At 44.6% G+C, this 17394-nt stretch overlaps 2 protein-coding genes across 5 annotated transcripts in view; both read left to right on the top strand.

The window, feature by feature from the left end:
• VPS35L (VPS35 endosomal protein sorting factor like) overlaps window positions 1-17394 on the top strand; it is a 120323-nt gene that overhangs the window by 60572 nt on the left and 42357 nt on the right. For all 4 annotated transcript variants that reach the window (XM_073362283.2, XM_073362284.2, XM_073362282.2 and 1 more), the window contains 4 exons: window positions 102-165; window positions 1266-1364; window positions 4268-4345; window positions 5294-5408. In XM_073362283.2, the coding sequence (XP_073218384.1) occupies window positions 102-165; window positions 1266-1364; window positions 4268-4345; window positions 5294-5408 (356 nt within the window). The remainder of the gene's footprint in view (window positions 1-101; window positions 166-1265; window positions 1365-4267; window positions 4346-5293; window positions 5409-17394) is intronic.
• Window positions 12686-14635, top strand: LOC140917872 (myb/SANT-like DNA-binding domain-containing protein 7). Its single transcript, XM_073361400.2, has 2 exons — window positions 12686-13319; window positions 13907-14635. The coding sequence occupies exons 1-2, from the start codon at window positions 12737-12739 to the stop codon at window positions 13951-13953; spliced, it is 630 nt and encodes a 209-aa protein (XP_073217501.2). The 5' UTR covers window positions 12686-12736; the 3' UTR covers window positions 13954-14635.

Here is a 17394-nt window from a genome sequence, read left to right as displayed (position 1 = left end):
TTTTTTAAAGAATTTGTAAAATACGTATATAGTTGAAACTTCTTTGTTTTTTTTTTTAAGATGGCTTATATTATATTGACTATATAAACTTACTGTTGTAGTGCACTAACACTTGAAGATGAAAAGAGAATGTTAGCATCTTTGATAAATGGATTTATAAAAATGGTGAGTACTTAGTATTCATGATTGCCTGGGAAAACTTTTTGTGGCAGAGTTACCGAGTGGGAAGTAGGCACCTAAATACCACTGAAATTCAAAGGGACTTGAGCATCCAACTTGCTCAGGATATGTTAAAAATCCCACCCAGTATATTTAGTGAAGGAAATATGCAGATGTTTTGAAGAAATGTCATACAACTGTTGATCCTTACTTGGTATCACAGGCCTAGTTTAAAGTGTATCACAGCATGCATCAAAATCTTCTGTTAAATGTCTTTAAATATCCTGTAAAACCTATACGTGTTTTAAAGTTGAATATTTAATGAATGTCTTGCGTGTCGTGACAGTCTGAAAGTTCACAAGTCACTAGCAAGTGAAAAGTAACATTAGCAGGTGTAATTCCACCATCCACACCTGAGAGGGATCAACACAAAATTAAAAACAAAAAACGTTTTTTAAAAAATCAGTTTTTTGAGCCCTCCAGTATTCGAAAATTGAGACAGACTTTAAAAATAACTTAAAAAACCCCCAAATGCCCACTCTTCAAAAGACAGTTTTTATTGGCTGCATAATAAACTAGTGTCAGTAAAAAGGTTGATTCATTAATCTGTTTGTAGAGTGATTATGTGGGTTTTCTGTTAAGCTGCTTTGTTTTGTTTTGTGTTTTTGTTTTGTTAAAATGCAAACCATACCAAACCCCCACTTCCTATAAACCTCACTTTAGGAATTCTGTGAGATATCAGATCCCTTTCCAGAAGTCTGGAAGCTGATAAGTGTTGTATGCTTGAGAAATATTCACACCATAAATCAGAAACTATATATTGTTTTAATAATAATAATAAAAACACTTGCAGATTTCCCTAGAAGCTAAATTATGGAAGGTGAATAGTTGAAGGAGAATCTCTTCTATCCCTAATATAGCTGTGAGCAAGTTACTTTGAAATTATTGAACTTAATTGCAGTTGAGGATCTTCATTCCAACCCTTTTGGAACAAACAAAAAAGAGAGAGAGAGAGCACCTTAATTCAACACACATTATAGAAAGATCAAATAGCTGTGTGCTGCGGACATGTCATAAGTGTGGTTTTTGTATCTTCCTAATCCCAGGTATCGTTTGGCCGGGACTTTGAGCAGCAGCTGAGTTTTTATGTTGAAGCTAGGTCAATGTTTTGCAATCTGGAGCCTGTTCTTGTCCAGCTGGTTCATGTAAGCAAAATTTTACTGCAGATGTTGTTGTCTTAATCAGTGGGTTCCTCCCCCTCCCTCCCCCTTCCCCCACCCCCCAGATTGCCATTCCTTATATTTACTGTGTTAAGGTTTATTTCGCTAGGTGTTCAGGAGTAGACTTTGTTTTTGCCTTTCTTTTCTCACTAAATTTTTCTTCAATTGTGTACTTTACCCCCATACTCAGTACCATTTAATGATGCAAATTAGCTGTTTCATTACATTCATTAGCTTATGGAACAAACAATACTACAAGGTCTTCCTATATATTCAGAAATTGAGGGCTGATAGTCACAGGAGGAAGCATGTGAGTGCTCTCCAGGAGAGAGTCTGTCTCTGGAACAAACTTCCAGATGAAATTAAACAAATTCCAAAGTCAGACCACCTTTGGCAAACTCTGCAAAATTTTCCTATTTGATCAAGTTTTTGCACTGGAAGCAGAAGGACATGCATAACATCAACCTTCCCCCTGAACCTCCCTCAAAAGCAGAGCTTTCTATAGCTGTGTAAAGGGTAAGAACCAGAGACTTAATAAATTCCACTGGGACTTGGCTGTTTGCAAATGAAAGGTGCTGAAATACCACGAAAAGAAAAGGAGTACTTGTGGCACCTTAGAGACTAACCAATTTATTTGAGCATGAGCTTTCGTGAGCTACAGCTCACTTCAAGTGAGCTGTAGCTCACGAAAGCTCATGCTCAAATAAATTGGTTAGTCTCTAAGGTGCCACAAGTACTCCTTTTCTTTTTGCGAATACAGACTAACACGGCTGTTACTCTGAAACCTGAAATACCACGGTGATTGATGGCAGTATAAACTTCTTCCATAGCTACCTTCTGCACATTTTTTCTGAAAAATGTAGTGGTGTTCTAATTGGATTATGAATTGAGTATTAGAAGAAATGGGACATCTTTCATAGTTAAGTTTATTTTCTTTTGTGTTAATTTTTAAATGATTATTATACACAAGATAGAAACAGTATTTCACAAAAATAAATAATTAAAAGTCAAAGACTTTGGTGGAGTTATGGAATCCAGGAGCACAAATAAGAACCCACCCTGTAAGGTATGTGAAAAGAGTCTGCATTTCAGGCTTATGTATTAGTTCTGACTGCCCAGGATCAGAAATCAGTTTGACAGAATGATATCGAGATAAGCCGAGTTCATATGACTAGATCAGTGTAGGGAATTTTTTTCATAATTAAATAGGAATTTTTCCATTCTTGCTTAGTTCAAGCAAACAAGAAAAAATAGAAATGGAAAAGGTTGAAATGCCAGGTCAGCAATTCACTGTATAGTTTACAAGTGCTGATTAGCCTTTGAATGCATCCCCAAAACAAACTGTGGAAGCATAATTTCATATTTTTAAATTTAAAACTGTTGGGTAACTGAAAAATAATAGCAACATAATAATCCGCATGACTGTTTTGGTGTTTGGTGGTAATAGGATGGGGAGAATTAATCCATTGCTACTAATTAGATTGGTTTATAAAGTGGGAGTTACAAACAGATACTGATTGACTCACTTATTGAATCTATCTGACATAGACATAGAATATGAGGGTTGGAAGGGACCTCAGGAGGTCATCTAGTCCAACCCCCTGCTCAAAGCAGGACCAATCCCCAATTTTTGCCCCAGATCCCAAATGGCCCCCTCAAGGATTGAACTCACAACCCTGGGTTTAGCAGGCCAATGCTCAAACCACTGAGCTATCCCTCCCACCCCTATCTCTATCTCCGATAGAGCCTTGGGTAGAAATTCAACCAGTTGTCTTTTTTTATTTTTGTTGTTGTTTTTATGTAACGAATAATTTTACCAAAGCACTAATACACTTAAAGTGCAGGTATGATAAATACTTCACTTCTTGGAGGTTAGACCTAGGCTAAATACTGCACCTAAGGCATATCAGTATCTTTTGTAATAGCACACATTGTCCAGCCAAATCAGAAGAAAGACAGGAGGCAATGGATGTGGTTTAGTTAAGCTACAATAAAAACAAAATCACTTAAAATATCTGGAAGTACATGGCAATAAATTGTACACTGTGGGTCGTCATAGTTTCCTAATCATTTCCATATAATCCCCAACTAGTCCTGACCATTCAGTTGCTGGGACCGTATACCCTCTCCTCTTGTATGAGGTAAAAGGGGGGCTAGAAAAGGAGGGGGTCAGCTGCTTACTATTCCAGATGTAGGAGCCCCAAACCTCCCCCTCCTCAGTTTTCTCAAGATGTTTTCTCTCTCATCCTTTTCCATACCCTTCCATAACAAGTATCTGCACTGGACATCTGCCATGAGTTTTACCTACTAAGTTGTGGCATTATAACTGAACACCCCTCCTCAATCCTAGAGGGTCCTAGATTTACTTTGGGGAAGATGAAAAAATCCACCCCATCTCGCCGAGTCTTGCAGTGAGGGAAAAATTCTTTCCCAGTCCCCAAGAACAAACGGGCAACAGCAGATCATGAAGGAAGCTGGTTCTTTCTCGGATTTCATGGGTGGGAGGGTGGTGCTGCCAGCCTGATCCAGGTAAAAGAGGGCTTCTCCTGGATTGCAAGGGGTTTAAATACCAGTCAGTAGGAAGGGCAGTATCCCCTCCAGATCTGACCTAGTTGCTTCCTGCTCTTCCCTGTTCTGTCTGTCCATGTCAACTTTCCCCTTCTGCCCCAGTTGCAGAGGGGAGCCCATAAAGGGACCGCAACTCCTTTCATTCTGGCCAGCCAGACAAGGACCCTCCAAACATAGTTGTGGTGAACACATTATCCCTTTGGCTACTTTTATTTCCCATATGTTTAACTTGACAGAATGATAAGAGTTGGGTGTTTATTTGCAGACCTGGTAAATCTATTCATTTCTATTAGTGCCTTACTTTTCTTTTTTATACATAGTCTGTGAACCAGCTGGCAATGGAAACGAGAAAAGTGATGAAAGGAAATCATTCCAGAAAGACAGCCGCATTTGTCAGGGTAAGTGAAAAAGTCAAATATATTTCTAGATTCTTCATCCCATGTGCACAGATGTTACGATAGGCTGGAGCCTAAGGTTGTCATTTATACAGAAGAAATACATTTGTGGTTTCCATATTGCTTATCAACTCACTTTCCCTTATGGGCACTGATATTTACTCACTAACAACCAACTGCTGCTATCCTCATTAGACAAAACTCCTGCAGAGTCCCATGAGTTTGCCTAAGTAAGGGTGATAGGATTCGGTCCCTAAGTGAGGTTTTTTAAGCCCTCCTTTAAGGAAATTTCATTTTTCCAAATTAATTGTCATTGTATACAAGCCAGTTATATAGAGGGGAGAAAAGAGCTGCTGCAAGATAAATGGCATGACAATGTGTATCATAATCAAAAAGTCAAAGTGGGTACTTAAATTAAATAATATATTCTCATAGTGCAGGTGTGTCTTTACACCAGAACTATATGATTCATATGTATCAGCGTGCCAGTTTTCCCCTGAAGCATCCCACGCTCTTAGAAAGTGTAGATCTTTCTGGGGAAGGATTAAGTGGTTTGTGTTCACTCACAGTCAAGCGACTCATGGCACCTGGATATATAGGAAGTGGAATTGACTTTCTGGAGAGAGAGAGGCTCTAGGGTGTGGGTTAGTCACTCCTGAGGGAGGAACCCTAGAAGTAAGAAAGCCTTCAAAGAAGTTCTGAGCTCATCTTTATTTTATTGTTTTCACTGTTAATAAAGGGAAACCCCAAGAGTTGGGTCAGTTTGAATTTCACAAACTTTGCGGGCCGTGTTTTGTAGATGAAAGTGGGAAAGATACCTACTTGTGTTCTATTTTTAAGCTTTTGCTTGAGCATATACAACAGTAGTTAATTAAAAAGCCCTAAAATTGCTATACCTCTAATTTAAGAAATTATTTGAGTTATGTTTCGTATCTTTTCTTCTTTACTTAGGCTTGTGTTGCCTTCTGCTTCATTACAATTCCATCTCTGACTAGTATCTTTGCCCGTCTTAATTTGTACCTGAACTCTGGACAGGTTGCCCTGGCAAATCAGTGCCTTTCACAAGGTAAGACAGGTGTTTGTTTCAATTGAATAATAATTCTTTCTTGCCAGAAAACAGAATATTACTAGTTGTGGATAATATTGATTCAGTTTGAAACTGAAGTTAACTCTTTCACTCCTTATTCTTGCACACGTTTCTGTAGTCACAAAGTAAAATAATTCTAAAATGTATTTTTCTAAATTATAGCATATTTAAAATATAGGAATTATTGTAGAAGAGAGAGGTCTGATATTCAGATATTTATTCAATTATTCCTTATTTTAGCCTCCATCTATGATTTTTTAAATAGCATATCTTCAGAGAAAGCAATGCTGTTTTAAATAAGGGACTTGAACTTGTGTGCAAACAATGTGCTTTAAATAAATTCTTGAGGAGAGGAGGAAACTTAGACCAGCTAAATGATTATGTATGGAGATTGATATTCCTGTAAAAACTGTTGGGAAAGAATTAAAGGTCTAAGTGCTTCAGTCAGGTTGCCATAATATTGATTGTGGTGCTGCATTTTGTAGTGCTACTGGAAGATAGATGTCAAAGCACAGAAGGAATATGCCATGAAAAAAATACTTTGCTAATAAAAATGTGTCATGTGTTCCAGGGAAACTAGTGTTGACTGTGGGGTCGCCAATTTTCTAAATGCAGAAAACCAAACGCCCTTGTCTTGCCCATACCCTGCCCCTTCTCCGAGGTCTTGCCCCGCTCACTCCATCCCGCCTCCCTCTGTCATTTGCTCTCCTCTATCCTCACTCAATGCTCATTTTCACTGGGCTGGGGCAGGGGGTTGGGGTGCAGGACGGGGGGATGGCTCTGGCTGGGAGTGCAGGTTCTGGGGTGGGGTCGGGGATGAGGAGTTTGGGGTGCAGGAGGGGACTCTGGGCTGGGATTGAGGCTGAGGGGTTTGGCATGTGGGAGGGAGCTCCAGACTGGGGCAGGGGTTGGGGTGTGGGAGAGGGTATGGGCTGGGGCGAGGGTACGGGGGAGTGGGAGAGGCGGGAGGGAGCTCCAGACTGGGGGGAGTTGGGGTATGGGAGAGGGTACGGGCTGGGGGGAGAGGGTACGGGGGGGTGAGGGCTCCAGCTGGGGGTGTGGGCTCTGGGGTGGGGCCAGGGATGAGGAATTTGGGGTGCAGTATGGGGCTCTGGGGTGGGGTAGGGGGTTGGGGTGCAGGAGGGGGTCCAGGGTGTGGGCTCTGGGAGGGAGTTTGGGTGTGGGAGGGGGTTCCTAGCTGGGGTTGGGACACAAGAGGGGGTTTGGGGTGCGGGCTCCAGGTGGCGCTGACCTCAGGCAGCTCCCGAGAAGCAGAATCATGTCCCTCTGGCTCCTAAGCAGAGGGGCAGCCAGGGGGCTGCATGCTAATGCTGCCCCCACCCACAGGCATTGCCCCCACAGCTCCCATTGGCCACGGTTCCTAGCCAATGGGAGCTGCAGAGCCGGTGCTTGGGACAGTGCCTGCGGGCGGGGGCAGGGTGCAGAGCCCCCCTGGCTGCCCCTCCGCCTAGGAGCCAGTGGGACATGTCAGCCACATCCTGAGAGCTGTGCAGAGCCCAGCACGGAGCCTGTTTGCCCCGTTGGTGCTGTGGCCAACCAGATTTTTATTGGCTCAGTCAGCTGTGCTGGCCGGATCCACCAGGGTCCCTTTTCCAACTAATGCCTGAATGTGGTGTTCAGTAAGGGGCTCTGTTTTACTAGATGTCTTAGATAAGATGTAAAACAAAAGTCCTGATCGCTTGTGGTTTTAAAAAAAAAAAAATCCCATGGCAAGAGTTATGAGTGTTAGTCCTGGTGTCCTGTTCAAATTCCAGCTTGAACATACTTGCCTAAAAGCAGCTTCCTCTACCTTCACCTGGATACAGTGTCCCTCATTCCCTGTCTTAAGCTGTTATGCAATTTTACTATGCGCTCTTAAATTGTTGTGATGTTTAGCCTCAGAGATTACTGCATTTCATTGCGGGGTGAAGTGCTTCCTATATGCTGTATATGGTTTGCTTAATGCTTAGGGATTTTTCATGGTCTTCTCTTTTCCTATAATCATGTCTTGTATGTTAAACGTTGTTTTTCCCCTATACTTTTGTGTGCACTTCTGTAGTGAAAGCCATAAATTGAATTACTATGAAAACATCATCTTGTGGTGGCTGTTATCTCTGATTTTAGATTTGTGTATGTTGTGATACAGTATGGCCAGAGGGCAGCAGGAGAGTGTTAGAAGGGAGCCTTATTCCCTGTAGAGGGAAGAAAGTTTGCTATAAATTAATTAAAGCACCTGAAGCCAATTAAAGCACCTGAAGCCAGTCACATGATAAAAAAAAACCCTGCTTCAATCAGACAAGAGGAGGAGTTGAAACAGAGTGGATTGCTGTTGGAGCAGAGAGCAGTTTGTAGGGAAGCAGAGGAGAGTTTGGAGAAGTGCTGCGGTGGGCTAAGAAGACCAAGACCCTAGGTAAAGGGACACCTGGTTTGTGTAGAGGGAGGACAGGAAGCCCCACAAGCTGAAGGGCAGGAGAGGGAAGTAGCCCAGGGGAAGGAACTGCTAGTTCTAGTGGTTTACTGCTATCCCTAGGGCCCCTGGGTTGGGACCCGGAGTAGAGGGCGGGCCCGGGTCCCTCCCTCTCCACTCCCCTCCTCTAGGACACTAGTGGGGCAGTTAATACGCCAGTTCAGGGGCAAGAAACGGTGCCCTGAACCCCCACCCAAGAAGAGAAAGCGTGAGACCCATTATAGTAGTGCCGGCAATTTGCCACAATGTATACAGAGGAATTAATGAAGCTCATGTTGTGACTATTTTATGTGACTATTACTTGTTATATATGGAAGAGCATCCCATATTTGACTCATATTGCTGTCACTGTCACCATAACTTACTATGAAATATCAAGGGGTGTTTGGGTGGGGTGGGGAGAGGGCGGAGGACAACTGATGAAATCAGGGTGGGTTTTGCATGTAAGTTGACAAATCAAATAAAACTTATTTTTAACGACATGAACTTGGCTTGAAGGGTTCAGGCACTTGTGCCTACAAAATTAATTGAAGTCTAAAATTTACACTTGTCTTGCATTTGCAGTGTTGTTGTAGCTGTATCAGTCCCAGGATATTTATTCTTGAGGGAATTCTGTGTCACTGCATGCATAATTAATGAGACACGCATATTTTTAATGCAGAAAAAAGCTGCTGCTGGTAAGTTGCTACAGTTCTGCCTTTTGCCCACCAGAAGGCACTATGGTGCTAGAACAGTGCAGCCTCAGCAGAAAATAACGTTGGCTGGAAAGTTGCTGCAGTTCTGCCTTTTGCCTACCAGAGGGCTCTGTGGTGATAGAACAGAGAAGCAGCTCCAGGGCCAGCTAGGGAAGAGAAAGAGCCTGCCTTCTTCACAGTGCCTGTCGGGCCAGGTCAGGAGACAAGAGCTATGGGGAGACAGACAGCGTGGAGCTGCTGAGGGGTCACAGACAGGGGCTGATAAGGTCTAGTGTGGGAGGATGGATTGGGACAGGGGCTGACTGGAAGTGGACATGCAGGGCCACATGGGGACAGGGGGAGCAAGTGAAGGGCCGTATAGGGACAGGGGGTGGTTGAGTCAGGGCACAGACACACATGGGGACAGGGGGAGGGGTGCAGGGCCACATGGCTATGGAGGATGTGGAGGTGGAGGGACACGTGGGCAGGGGGTGCAAGGGCACATGGGGTGCAGGAACACATGGAGACAGGGACAGATGTGCCTGACTGAATGGGAGAGGCTAGGGGTCAGCCAGGGTCTGCATGGGGGAAGCTCCCTAACAATCCACCCCCGACCCCAAAAACAAACAAAAAAAACCCCTGTTCCATACTTTTCCCACCCGTACCCAACAAACCTCCAAGTTCACACCCAACCTCCTTCCCAGCAATTTACTTCCCTCTGCCTCAGCTCCTCCTCTGGTACCCCTGACTCCCTCAAGCCTTTGCATTGCTTCTGTGGGGAGCGGGAAATATGGTTCTGTATTGTAGTTTAAGTTAATTATTACTCAGAGTTCTGTATTAATATGCCTAGTAAGGAATCTATTTGTCAAAAAACATTTCCTGAATCTTTTTTGTTGTGTGTATTGTTACAGACATACTTGCTGACAGGTATTTTGAAATAAATGACCCAAAATAATTGAAACTGGTTTGATTATATTGTGTTATTTTGACAAATAAAATACGCAGATTTTTGCAGAATTTGAAAATATTGTGCGCAGAATTTTTAATTTTTTGGCGCAGAATTCCCCCAGGAGTATATGATATTAGAGAAACATGGTGGGTGAAATATCTTTTATTGGACCAACTTCTGGTAATGAGAGAGACAAGCTTCTGAGCTGCATACAGCTCTTCCTTGCCTTGCTAACAGTCTGTGCCAGAACGTTACTTTGCAGCCCATGTCTGACTTCCCACCTAATAACAGGCTGTTATACTGTGGGAGGAAAGGGCTGTCATGCATATTTATTTTGAAGGCCAGTAGGAGATAAGGGTGAAGTGAGGGTGTTTAAATGTCAGTAGCTAAACAAATGCAAAGCTTTAGCCTTACAGGTATACTGTAACTTTTGTAATTGAACTTATAGCTTGACTTTAAAAAAACAAGCACAAATAAGTCATATGCTTGTGTGACTGTTAAGGGAAGGGTCTCCTATAAAAGCTTTCAAGAAATTTCAGGTGTTAACACCAAGGAGGAAAAGAAATAGTTTCAGGTGGGAAAAACTGTCCAATGAGGAGATATATTAGACTGAAATAGTCTCCCAGTGGAAGTGGTGGAAGCCTTATTACCAGCGATTTAAAATTGCAGTAGGGAACAATCCTTCACTTGCATGGAGATAGGCTATATGTTGTGTTCTATCTCTGATTGCTGTGATTCCATATAAATGCAGGGAAGAATAACTTTTCATCTACTTACACCTTGTCTTCCTGTTTCAATTGATAATGTTGCCAAAGCTGTGCATTCACTAGTAAGTTCCAGCTGCACTCACAAACATGCTGCGTAGGATGCTGACTAAGGCTTTTAGTACAAGACCACTGTTAGATTTCTTTGTCTGAACATGATGTTGCACATATAATCAGGGCAGAGGGATTTAGAGAAAAGCTGGCTGTTATATCCAAGTATGTTGTAAAAACAAAAGACTTGCAAAGTCAGTTGTGCAATTGAGTTTATGCAGCTTGTTTGTAGACAAACTATTCACAGACCCAAAAATGAAGTCATTTTTTCCCGCTAATGTTTTTCTGTTAATTCATTAGCTGTCCCCTAATTTTGTATGCTCTTTGTTGCTGCTTATTAGTGGATCTTTTGTTAGAAATAAAATCTGTTCAATACCTGGTCTATCTTGTCTCTAAGGGTATACTCTACTCTAGCAGGGGCTGACTCGTTTATCTAATTGCCTTTTCCATCTCTGAATTACAGAATCCTAACTCTTTCACTTCATCTTCATGATCCATCTCCTTCCTCCTCACGGTACCCCAGCAAATGTCCAAATTTCTGTTGTGAGAACTTGGACGACAGGAGATGGATCGCTTGATGATTACCTGTTCTATTATTCCCTCTGAAGCATCTGGCATTGGCCACTGTTGGAAGACAGGATACTAGGCTAGATGGACCTTTGGTTTGACCCAGTATGACTGTTCTTATGTAAATGACTACTCATCATTTGACCCACATGTATAAACACATAGTGCAATCGCTAGACAATTAATATGAATTCCCACACAGAAATCTTTGTTAATGTTGCAGGCACATCTCAGTGTTTGAATGCATGCTACTTTTTTAATGACTGTTGAGATGTTAAAACCAAAAACTCCTTGAATCTAAGACCCAGAAAATGTAGAATTATAGTTGGACTACCTTAATTCTGTTCCTGTGATGTCTTCCCTTCTTTACATATCTAGTATTGGAAATGTGTGTCGCAGACCACTTGGTTTGACACAGTGTTCCAAATGAGGTTTTACGAGTATCTTGTATAAAGGCAATAACACTTCCCTATCCCTACTGGAAATGCATCCTAGGATTACATTAGACTTTTTCACAGCTGCATTCCATTGGTGGTTTATGATCTTCTTGTGATTGACCAGTACACCCAGATCTTTCTCTTCCTCTGTCACTTCCAATTGATCTCATAGCAAAAATTCTTGTTATTTGTCCCTAAGTGCATGACTTTGCACTATTAAATTTCATCTCATTTCTATTACTCCAGTTTTCAAGGTCCTCCAGATCTTCTTGTATGATATTCCGGTCTTCCTTGGTATTGGCAGTACCTCCCAGTTTTGTGTCATCTGCAAACATTTTTAGCACACTCCCACTTTTTGTGCCAAGTTTATGAATGCAAATGTTAAATAAGACTGGTCCCAAGACCAATCCCTTTGCATTAGTAACCTTCCTCCAGGCCTGACAGTTCACCTTTCAGTCTGACCTGTTATAGTCTCCTCTCTAACCAGTTCCTTATCCACCTTTCAGTTCTCATATTAATCCTCACCTTCTCCAATTTAACTAATAATTTCTCATGTGGGAACTATATCAAGTGCCTTACTGAAATCCAGGTAGATAGATCTACTGCATAACTATTTTTTAGACAAAGGTAATTTTCTCAAAGAAAGAGATCAGGTTGGTTTGCCACAATCTACCTTTTGTAAAACTGTTGTATTTTATCCAATTACTGTTTACCTCTATGTCCTTAACTTCTTTCTCTTTCAAAATTTGTTCCAAGACCTTGCATACAATTGAGGTCAAACTAACGGGCCGGTAGTTTCCAGGATCATTTTTTTCCCCTTTCTTAAAAATAGGTACTATATTTAGGCAATTCTCCAGTCATAGGGTATGACCCCCAAGTTTATGGATTCATTAAAAATCCTTGTTGTTGGGCTTGCAATTTCATGTGCCAGTTCCTTTAATATTCTTGGATGGAGATTTTCCAGGCCACCTGATTTGGTCCCATTAAGCTATTTGAGTTTGACTTCCACCTCGGATGTGGTAATTTCTATTTCCCTATCCTTGCCCTGGTCTACACTAGGACTTTAGGTCGAATTTAGCAGCGTTAAATCGATTTAAACCTGCACCCGTCCACACAATGAAGCCCTTTATTTCGACTTAAAGGGCTCTTAAAATCGATTTCCTTACTCCACCCCTGACAAGTGGATTAGCACTTAAATCGACGTTGCCGGCTTGAATTTGGGGTACTGTGGACACAATTCGACGGTATTGGCCTCCGGGAGCTATCCCAGAGTGCTCCATTGTGACCGCTCTGGACAGCACTCTCAACTCAGATGCACTGGCCAGGTAGACAGGAAAAGAACCGCGAACTTTTGAATCTCATTTCCTGTTTGGCCAGCGTGGCAAGCTGCAGGTGACCATGCAGAGCTCATCAGCACAGGTGACCATGATGGAGTCCCAGAATCGCAAAAGAGCTCCAGCATGGACCGAACGGGAGGTACGGGATCTGATCGCTGTTTGGGGAGAGGAATCCGTGCTATCAGAACTCCGTTCCAGTTTTCGAAATGCCAAAACCTTTGTCAAAATCTCCCAGGGCATGAAGGACAGAGGCCATAACAGGGACCCGAAGCAGTGCCGCGTGAAACTGAAGGAGCTGAGGCAAGCCTACCAGAAAACCAGAGAGGCGAACAGCCGCTCTGGGTCAGAGCCCCAAACATGCCGCTTCTATGATGAGCTGCATGCCATTTTAGGGGGTTCAGCCACCACTACCCCAGCCGTGTTGTTTGACTCCTTCAATGGAGATGGAGGCAATACGGAAGTAGGTTTTGGGGACGAAGAAGATGATGATGAGGAGGAGGTTGTAGATAGCTCACAGCAAGCAAGCGGAGAAACCGGTTTTCCCGACAGCCAGGAACTGTTTCTCACCCTAGACCTGGAGCCAGTACCCCCCGAACCCACCCAAGGCTGCCTCCTGGACCCAGCAGGCGGAGAAGGGACCTCTGGTGAGTGTACCTTTTAAAATGCTATACATGGTTTAAAAGCAAGCATGTGAAAGGATTACTTTGCCCTGGCATTTGCGGTTCTCCTAGATATAGTCCTAAAGCCTTTGCAAAAGGTTTCTGGGGAGGGCAGCCTTATTTTGTCCTTCATGGTAGGACACTTTACCACTCCAGGCCAGTAACACGTACTCGGGAATCACTGTAGAACAAAGCATTGCAGTGTATGTTTGCTGGCATTCAACCAAAATCCGTTCTTTATCTCTCTGTGTTATCCTCAGGAGAGTGAGATATAATTCATGGTCACCTGGTTGAAATAGAGTGCTTTTCTTCAGGGGACACTCAGAGGAGCCCATTCCTGCTGGGCTGTTTGCCTGTGGCTAAACAGAAATGTTCCCCGCTGTTAGCCACAGGGAGGGGGGAGGGTTGAGGGGGTAGTCACGCGGTGGGAGGAGGCAAAATGCGACCTTGTAACGAAAGCACATGTGCTATGTATGTAATGTTAACAGCAAGGTTTACCCTGAAAGAGTGTAGCGACTGTTTTATAAAATGTTTCTTTTTAAATACCGCTGTCCCTTTTTTTTCTCCACCAGCTGCATGTGTTTCAATGATCACAGGATCTTCTCCTTCCAGAGGCTAGTGAAGCTTAGAAAGAAAAAAAAACGCACTCGCGATGAAATGTTCTCCGAGCTCATGCTGTCCTCCCACACTGACAGAGCACAGACGAATGCGTGGAGGCAAATAATGTCAGAGTGCAGGAAAGCACAAAATGACCGGGAGGAGAGGTGGCGGGCTGAAGACAGGGCTGAAGCTCAAATGTGGCGTCAGCGTGATGAGAGGAGGCAGGATTCAATGCTGAGGCTGCTGCAGGACCAAACCAGTATGCTCCAGTGTATGGTTGAGCTGCAGCAAAGGCAGCTGGAGCACAGACTGCCACTGCTGCCCCTCTGTAACCAACCGCCCTCCTCCCCAAGTTCCATAGCCTCCACACCCAGACGCCCAAGAACGCGGTGGGGGGGCCTCCGGCCAACCAGCCACTCCACCACAGAGGATTGCCCAAAAAAAAGAAGGCTGTCATTCAATAAATTTTAAAGTTGTAAACTTTTAAAGTGCTGTGTGGCATTTTCCTTCCCTCCTCCAGCCCTCCTGGGATACCTTGGTAGTCATCTTCCTATTTGTGTGATCAATGAATAACGAATGCATGACTGTGAAGCAGCAATGACTTTATTGCCTCTGCAAGCAATGATTAAAGGGAGGAGGGGAGGGTGGTTAGCTTACAGGGAAGTAGAGTGAACCAAGGGGTGGGGGGTTTCATCAAGGAGAAACAAAGAGAACTTTCACACCGTAGCCTGGCCAGTCATGAAACTGGTTTTCAAAGCTTCTCTGATGCGTACCGCGCCCTCCTGTGCTCTTCTAACCGCCCTGGTGTCTGGCCGCGCGTAACCAGCAGCTAGGCGATTTGCCTCAGCCTCCCACCCCGCCATAAACGTCTCCCCCTTACTCTCACAGATATTGTGGAGCACACAGCAAGCAGTAATAACAGTGGGAATATTGGTTTCGCTGAGGTCTAAGCGAGTCAGTAAACTGCGCCAGCGCGCCTTTAAACGTCCAAATGCACATTCTACCACCATTCTGCACTTGCTCAGCCTGTAGTTGAACAGCTCCTGACTACTGTCCAGGCTGCCTGTGTACAGCTTCATGAGCCATGGCATTAAGGGGTAGGCTGGGTCCCCAAAGATACATATAGGCATTTCAACATCCCCAACAGTTATTTTCTGGTCTGGGAATAAAGTTCCTTCCTGCAGCTTTTGAAACAGACCAGAGTTCCTGAAGATGCGAGCATCATGCACCTTTCCCGGCCATCCCACGTTGATGTTGGTGAAACGTCCCTTGTGATCCACCAGAGCTTGCAGCACTATCGAAAAGTACCCCTTGCGGTTTATGTACTCGGCGGCTTGGTGCTCCGGTGCCAAGATAGGGATATGGGTTCCGTCTATAGCCCCACCACAGTTAGGGAATCCCATTGCAGCAAAGCCATCTACTATGATCTGCACATTTTCCCAGGGTCACTACCCTTGATATCAGCAGATCTTTGATTGCGTGAGCTACTTGCATCACAGCAGCCCCCACAGTAGATTTGCCCACTCCAAATTGATTCCCAACTGACCGGTAGCTGTCTGGCGTTGCAAGCTTCCACAGGGCTATCGCCACTCGCTTCTCAACTGTGAGGGCTGCTCTCATCTTGGTATTCATGCGCTTCAGGGCAGGGGAAAGCAAGTCACAAAGTTCCATGAAAGTGCCCCTACGCATGCGAAAGTTTCGCAGCCACTGGGAATCGTCCCAGACCTGCAACACTATGCCGTCCCACCAGTCTGTGCTTGTTTCCCGAGCCCAGAATCGGCGTTCCACAGCATGAACCTTCCCCATTAGCACCATGATGCATGCATTGTCAGGGCCCATGCTTTCAGAGAAATCTGTGTCCATGTCCTGATCACTCACGGGACCGCGCTGATGTCGCCTCCTCGCCCGGTATCGCGTTGCCATGTTCTGGTGCTGCATATACTGCTGGATAATGCGTGTGGTGGTTAATGTGCTCCTAATTGCCAAAATGAGATCAGCGGCCTCCATGCTTGCCTTGGTATGGCGTCCGCACAGAAAAAAGGCGCGGAACGATTGTCTGCCGTTGCTCTGATGGAGGGAGGGGCGACTGACGACACGGCTTACAGGGTTGGCTTCAGGGAGCTAAAATCAACAAAGGGTGTGCCTGTACATCAAGGAGTATTTCAGGCAGGACTGCACGGAGGGTTCCAATAAGAAATGGTGCACCTAAGTTATCATTGTTATTGGAACAAGGAGGTTAGCCTGGCCTCTGATTGATACATGGCTAGATTTACCTCGCTGCACCTTCTCTGTGAGTGACTGCAGTGTGATCTAGACAGGGGAGGAGGCAAATGAGTACAAAACAAATCTGGTCTATTTCTTGTTCTGACCACTCCATCTATCTTTTACATCTTTGGCTGGCAGCAGACGGTGCAGAAGGACTGCATGCCATCCACATCTCATGGCTGCTCGGCAGAAGATGGTACAGTACGACTGCTAGCCATCTTCATCTCTTGCCTGCCTGGCATAAGATGGTACAATACGACTGCTATCAATCCTCATCTCTTGCCTGCCTGGCAGAAGATGGTACAGTACGACTGCTAGCAGTCCGTATCGCCTGCCCGCTCACCATAAGACGGTTCAATAGGACTGCAGGACTAAAGAGAATGACCTGGTCAAGTCACTCCAAATTTAGTCCCTGCGCCCATGTCTGCCCAGGCGCTCCCAGCCGACGTGGCCAGGAGCACCTCGGACACAACGAGGACGACTACCAATCGTATTGCACCGTCTGCTGCCAGAAGGCAATGGGTTGCTGCTACTGTGCAGCAAAGCCGTACCGCGTCTGCCAGCACCCAGGAGACATAGGGTGACGGTTACCTGAGCTGGCTCCATGCTTGCCGTGGTATGGCGTCTGCACAGGTAACTCATGAAAAAAGGCGCGAAATGATTGTCTGCCCTTGCTTTCACGGAGGGAGGGAGGGAACGGGGGCCTGACGACACGTACCCAGAACCACCCGCGACAATGTTTTAGCCCCATCAGAGTGCTCCATTGTGAGTGCTCTGGACAGCACTCTCAGATGCCCGATTGTTTGCCATTGCTCTGATGCTGGGAGGGGCACTTACAGGGTTGGCTTCAGGGAGCTAAAATCAACAAAGGGGGTGGCTTTACATCAAGGAGTATTTCAGGCAGGACTTCACGGAGGGTTCCAATAAGAAATGGTGCACCTAAGTTATTGTCCTTATTGGAACAAGAAGGTTAGCCTGGCCTCTGATTGATACATGGCTAGATTTACCTCGCTGCACCTTCTCTGTAAGCGACTGCAGTGTGATCTAGAAGAATGAGTCCCCTAGACAGGGGAGGGGGGGAAGCAAATGAGTACAAAACAAATCTGGTCTATTTCTTGTTTTGATCCACTCCATCTATCTTTTACATCTTTGGCTGGCAGCAGACGGTGCAGAAGGACTGCATGCCATCCACATC

Source organism: Lepidochelys kempii, chromosome 10, assembly GCF_965140285.1.
Source record: "Lepidochelys kempii isolate rLepKem1 chromosome 10, rLepKem1.hap1, whole genome shotgun sequence".
In the NCBI taxonomy this organism is placed as follows: Eukaryota; Metazoa; Chordata; order Testudines; family Cheloniidae; genus Lepidochelys; species Lepidochelys kempii.
The sequence above is the reverse complement of the archived record's forward strand: the minus strand, read 5'-3'. Positions and strand labels throughout refer to the sequence as shown.

Coding starts and splice junctions, on each gene's coding strand:
- LOC140917872 (XM_073361400.2), top strand. CDS start 12,737: ATGCAGAGCTCATCAGCACAGGTGACCATGATGGAGTCCCAGAATCGC. Junction 13,320..13,906: donor AGGCGGAGAAGGGACCTCTG/GTGAGTGTACCT, acceptor TTTCTCCACCAG/CTGCATGTGTTTCAATGATC.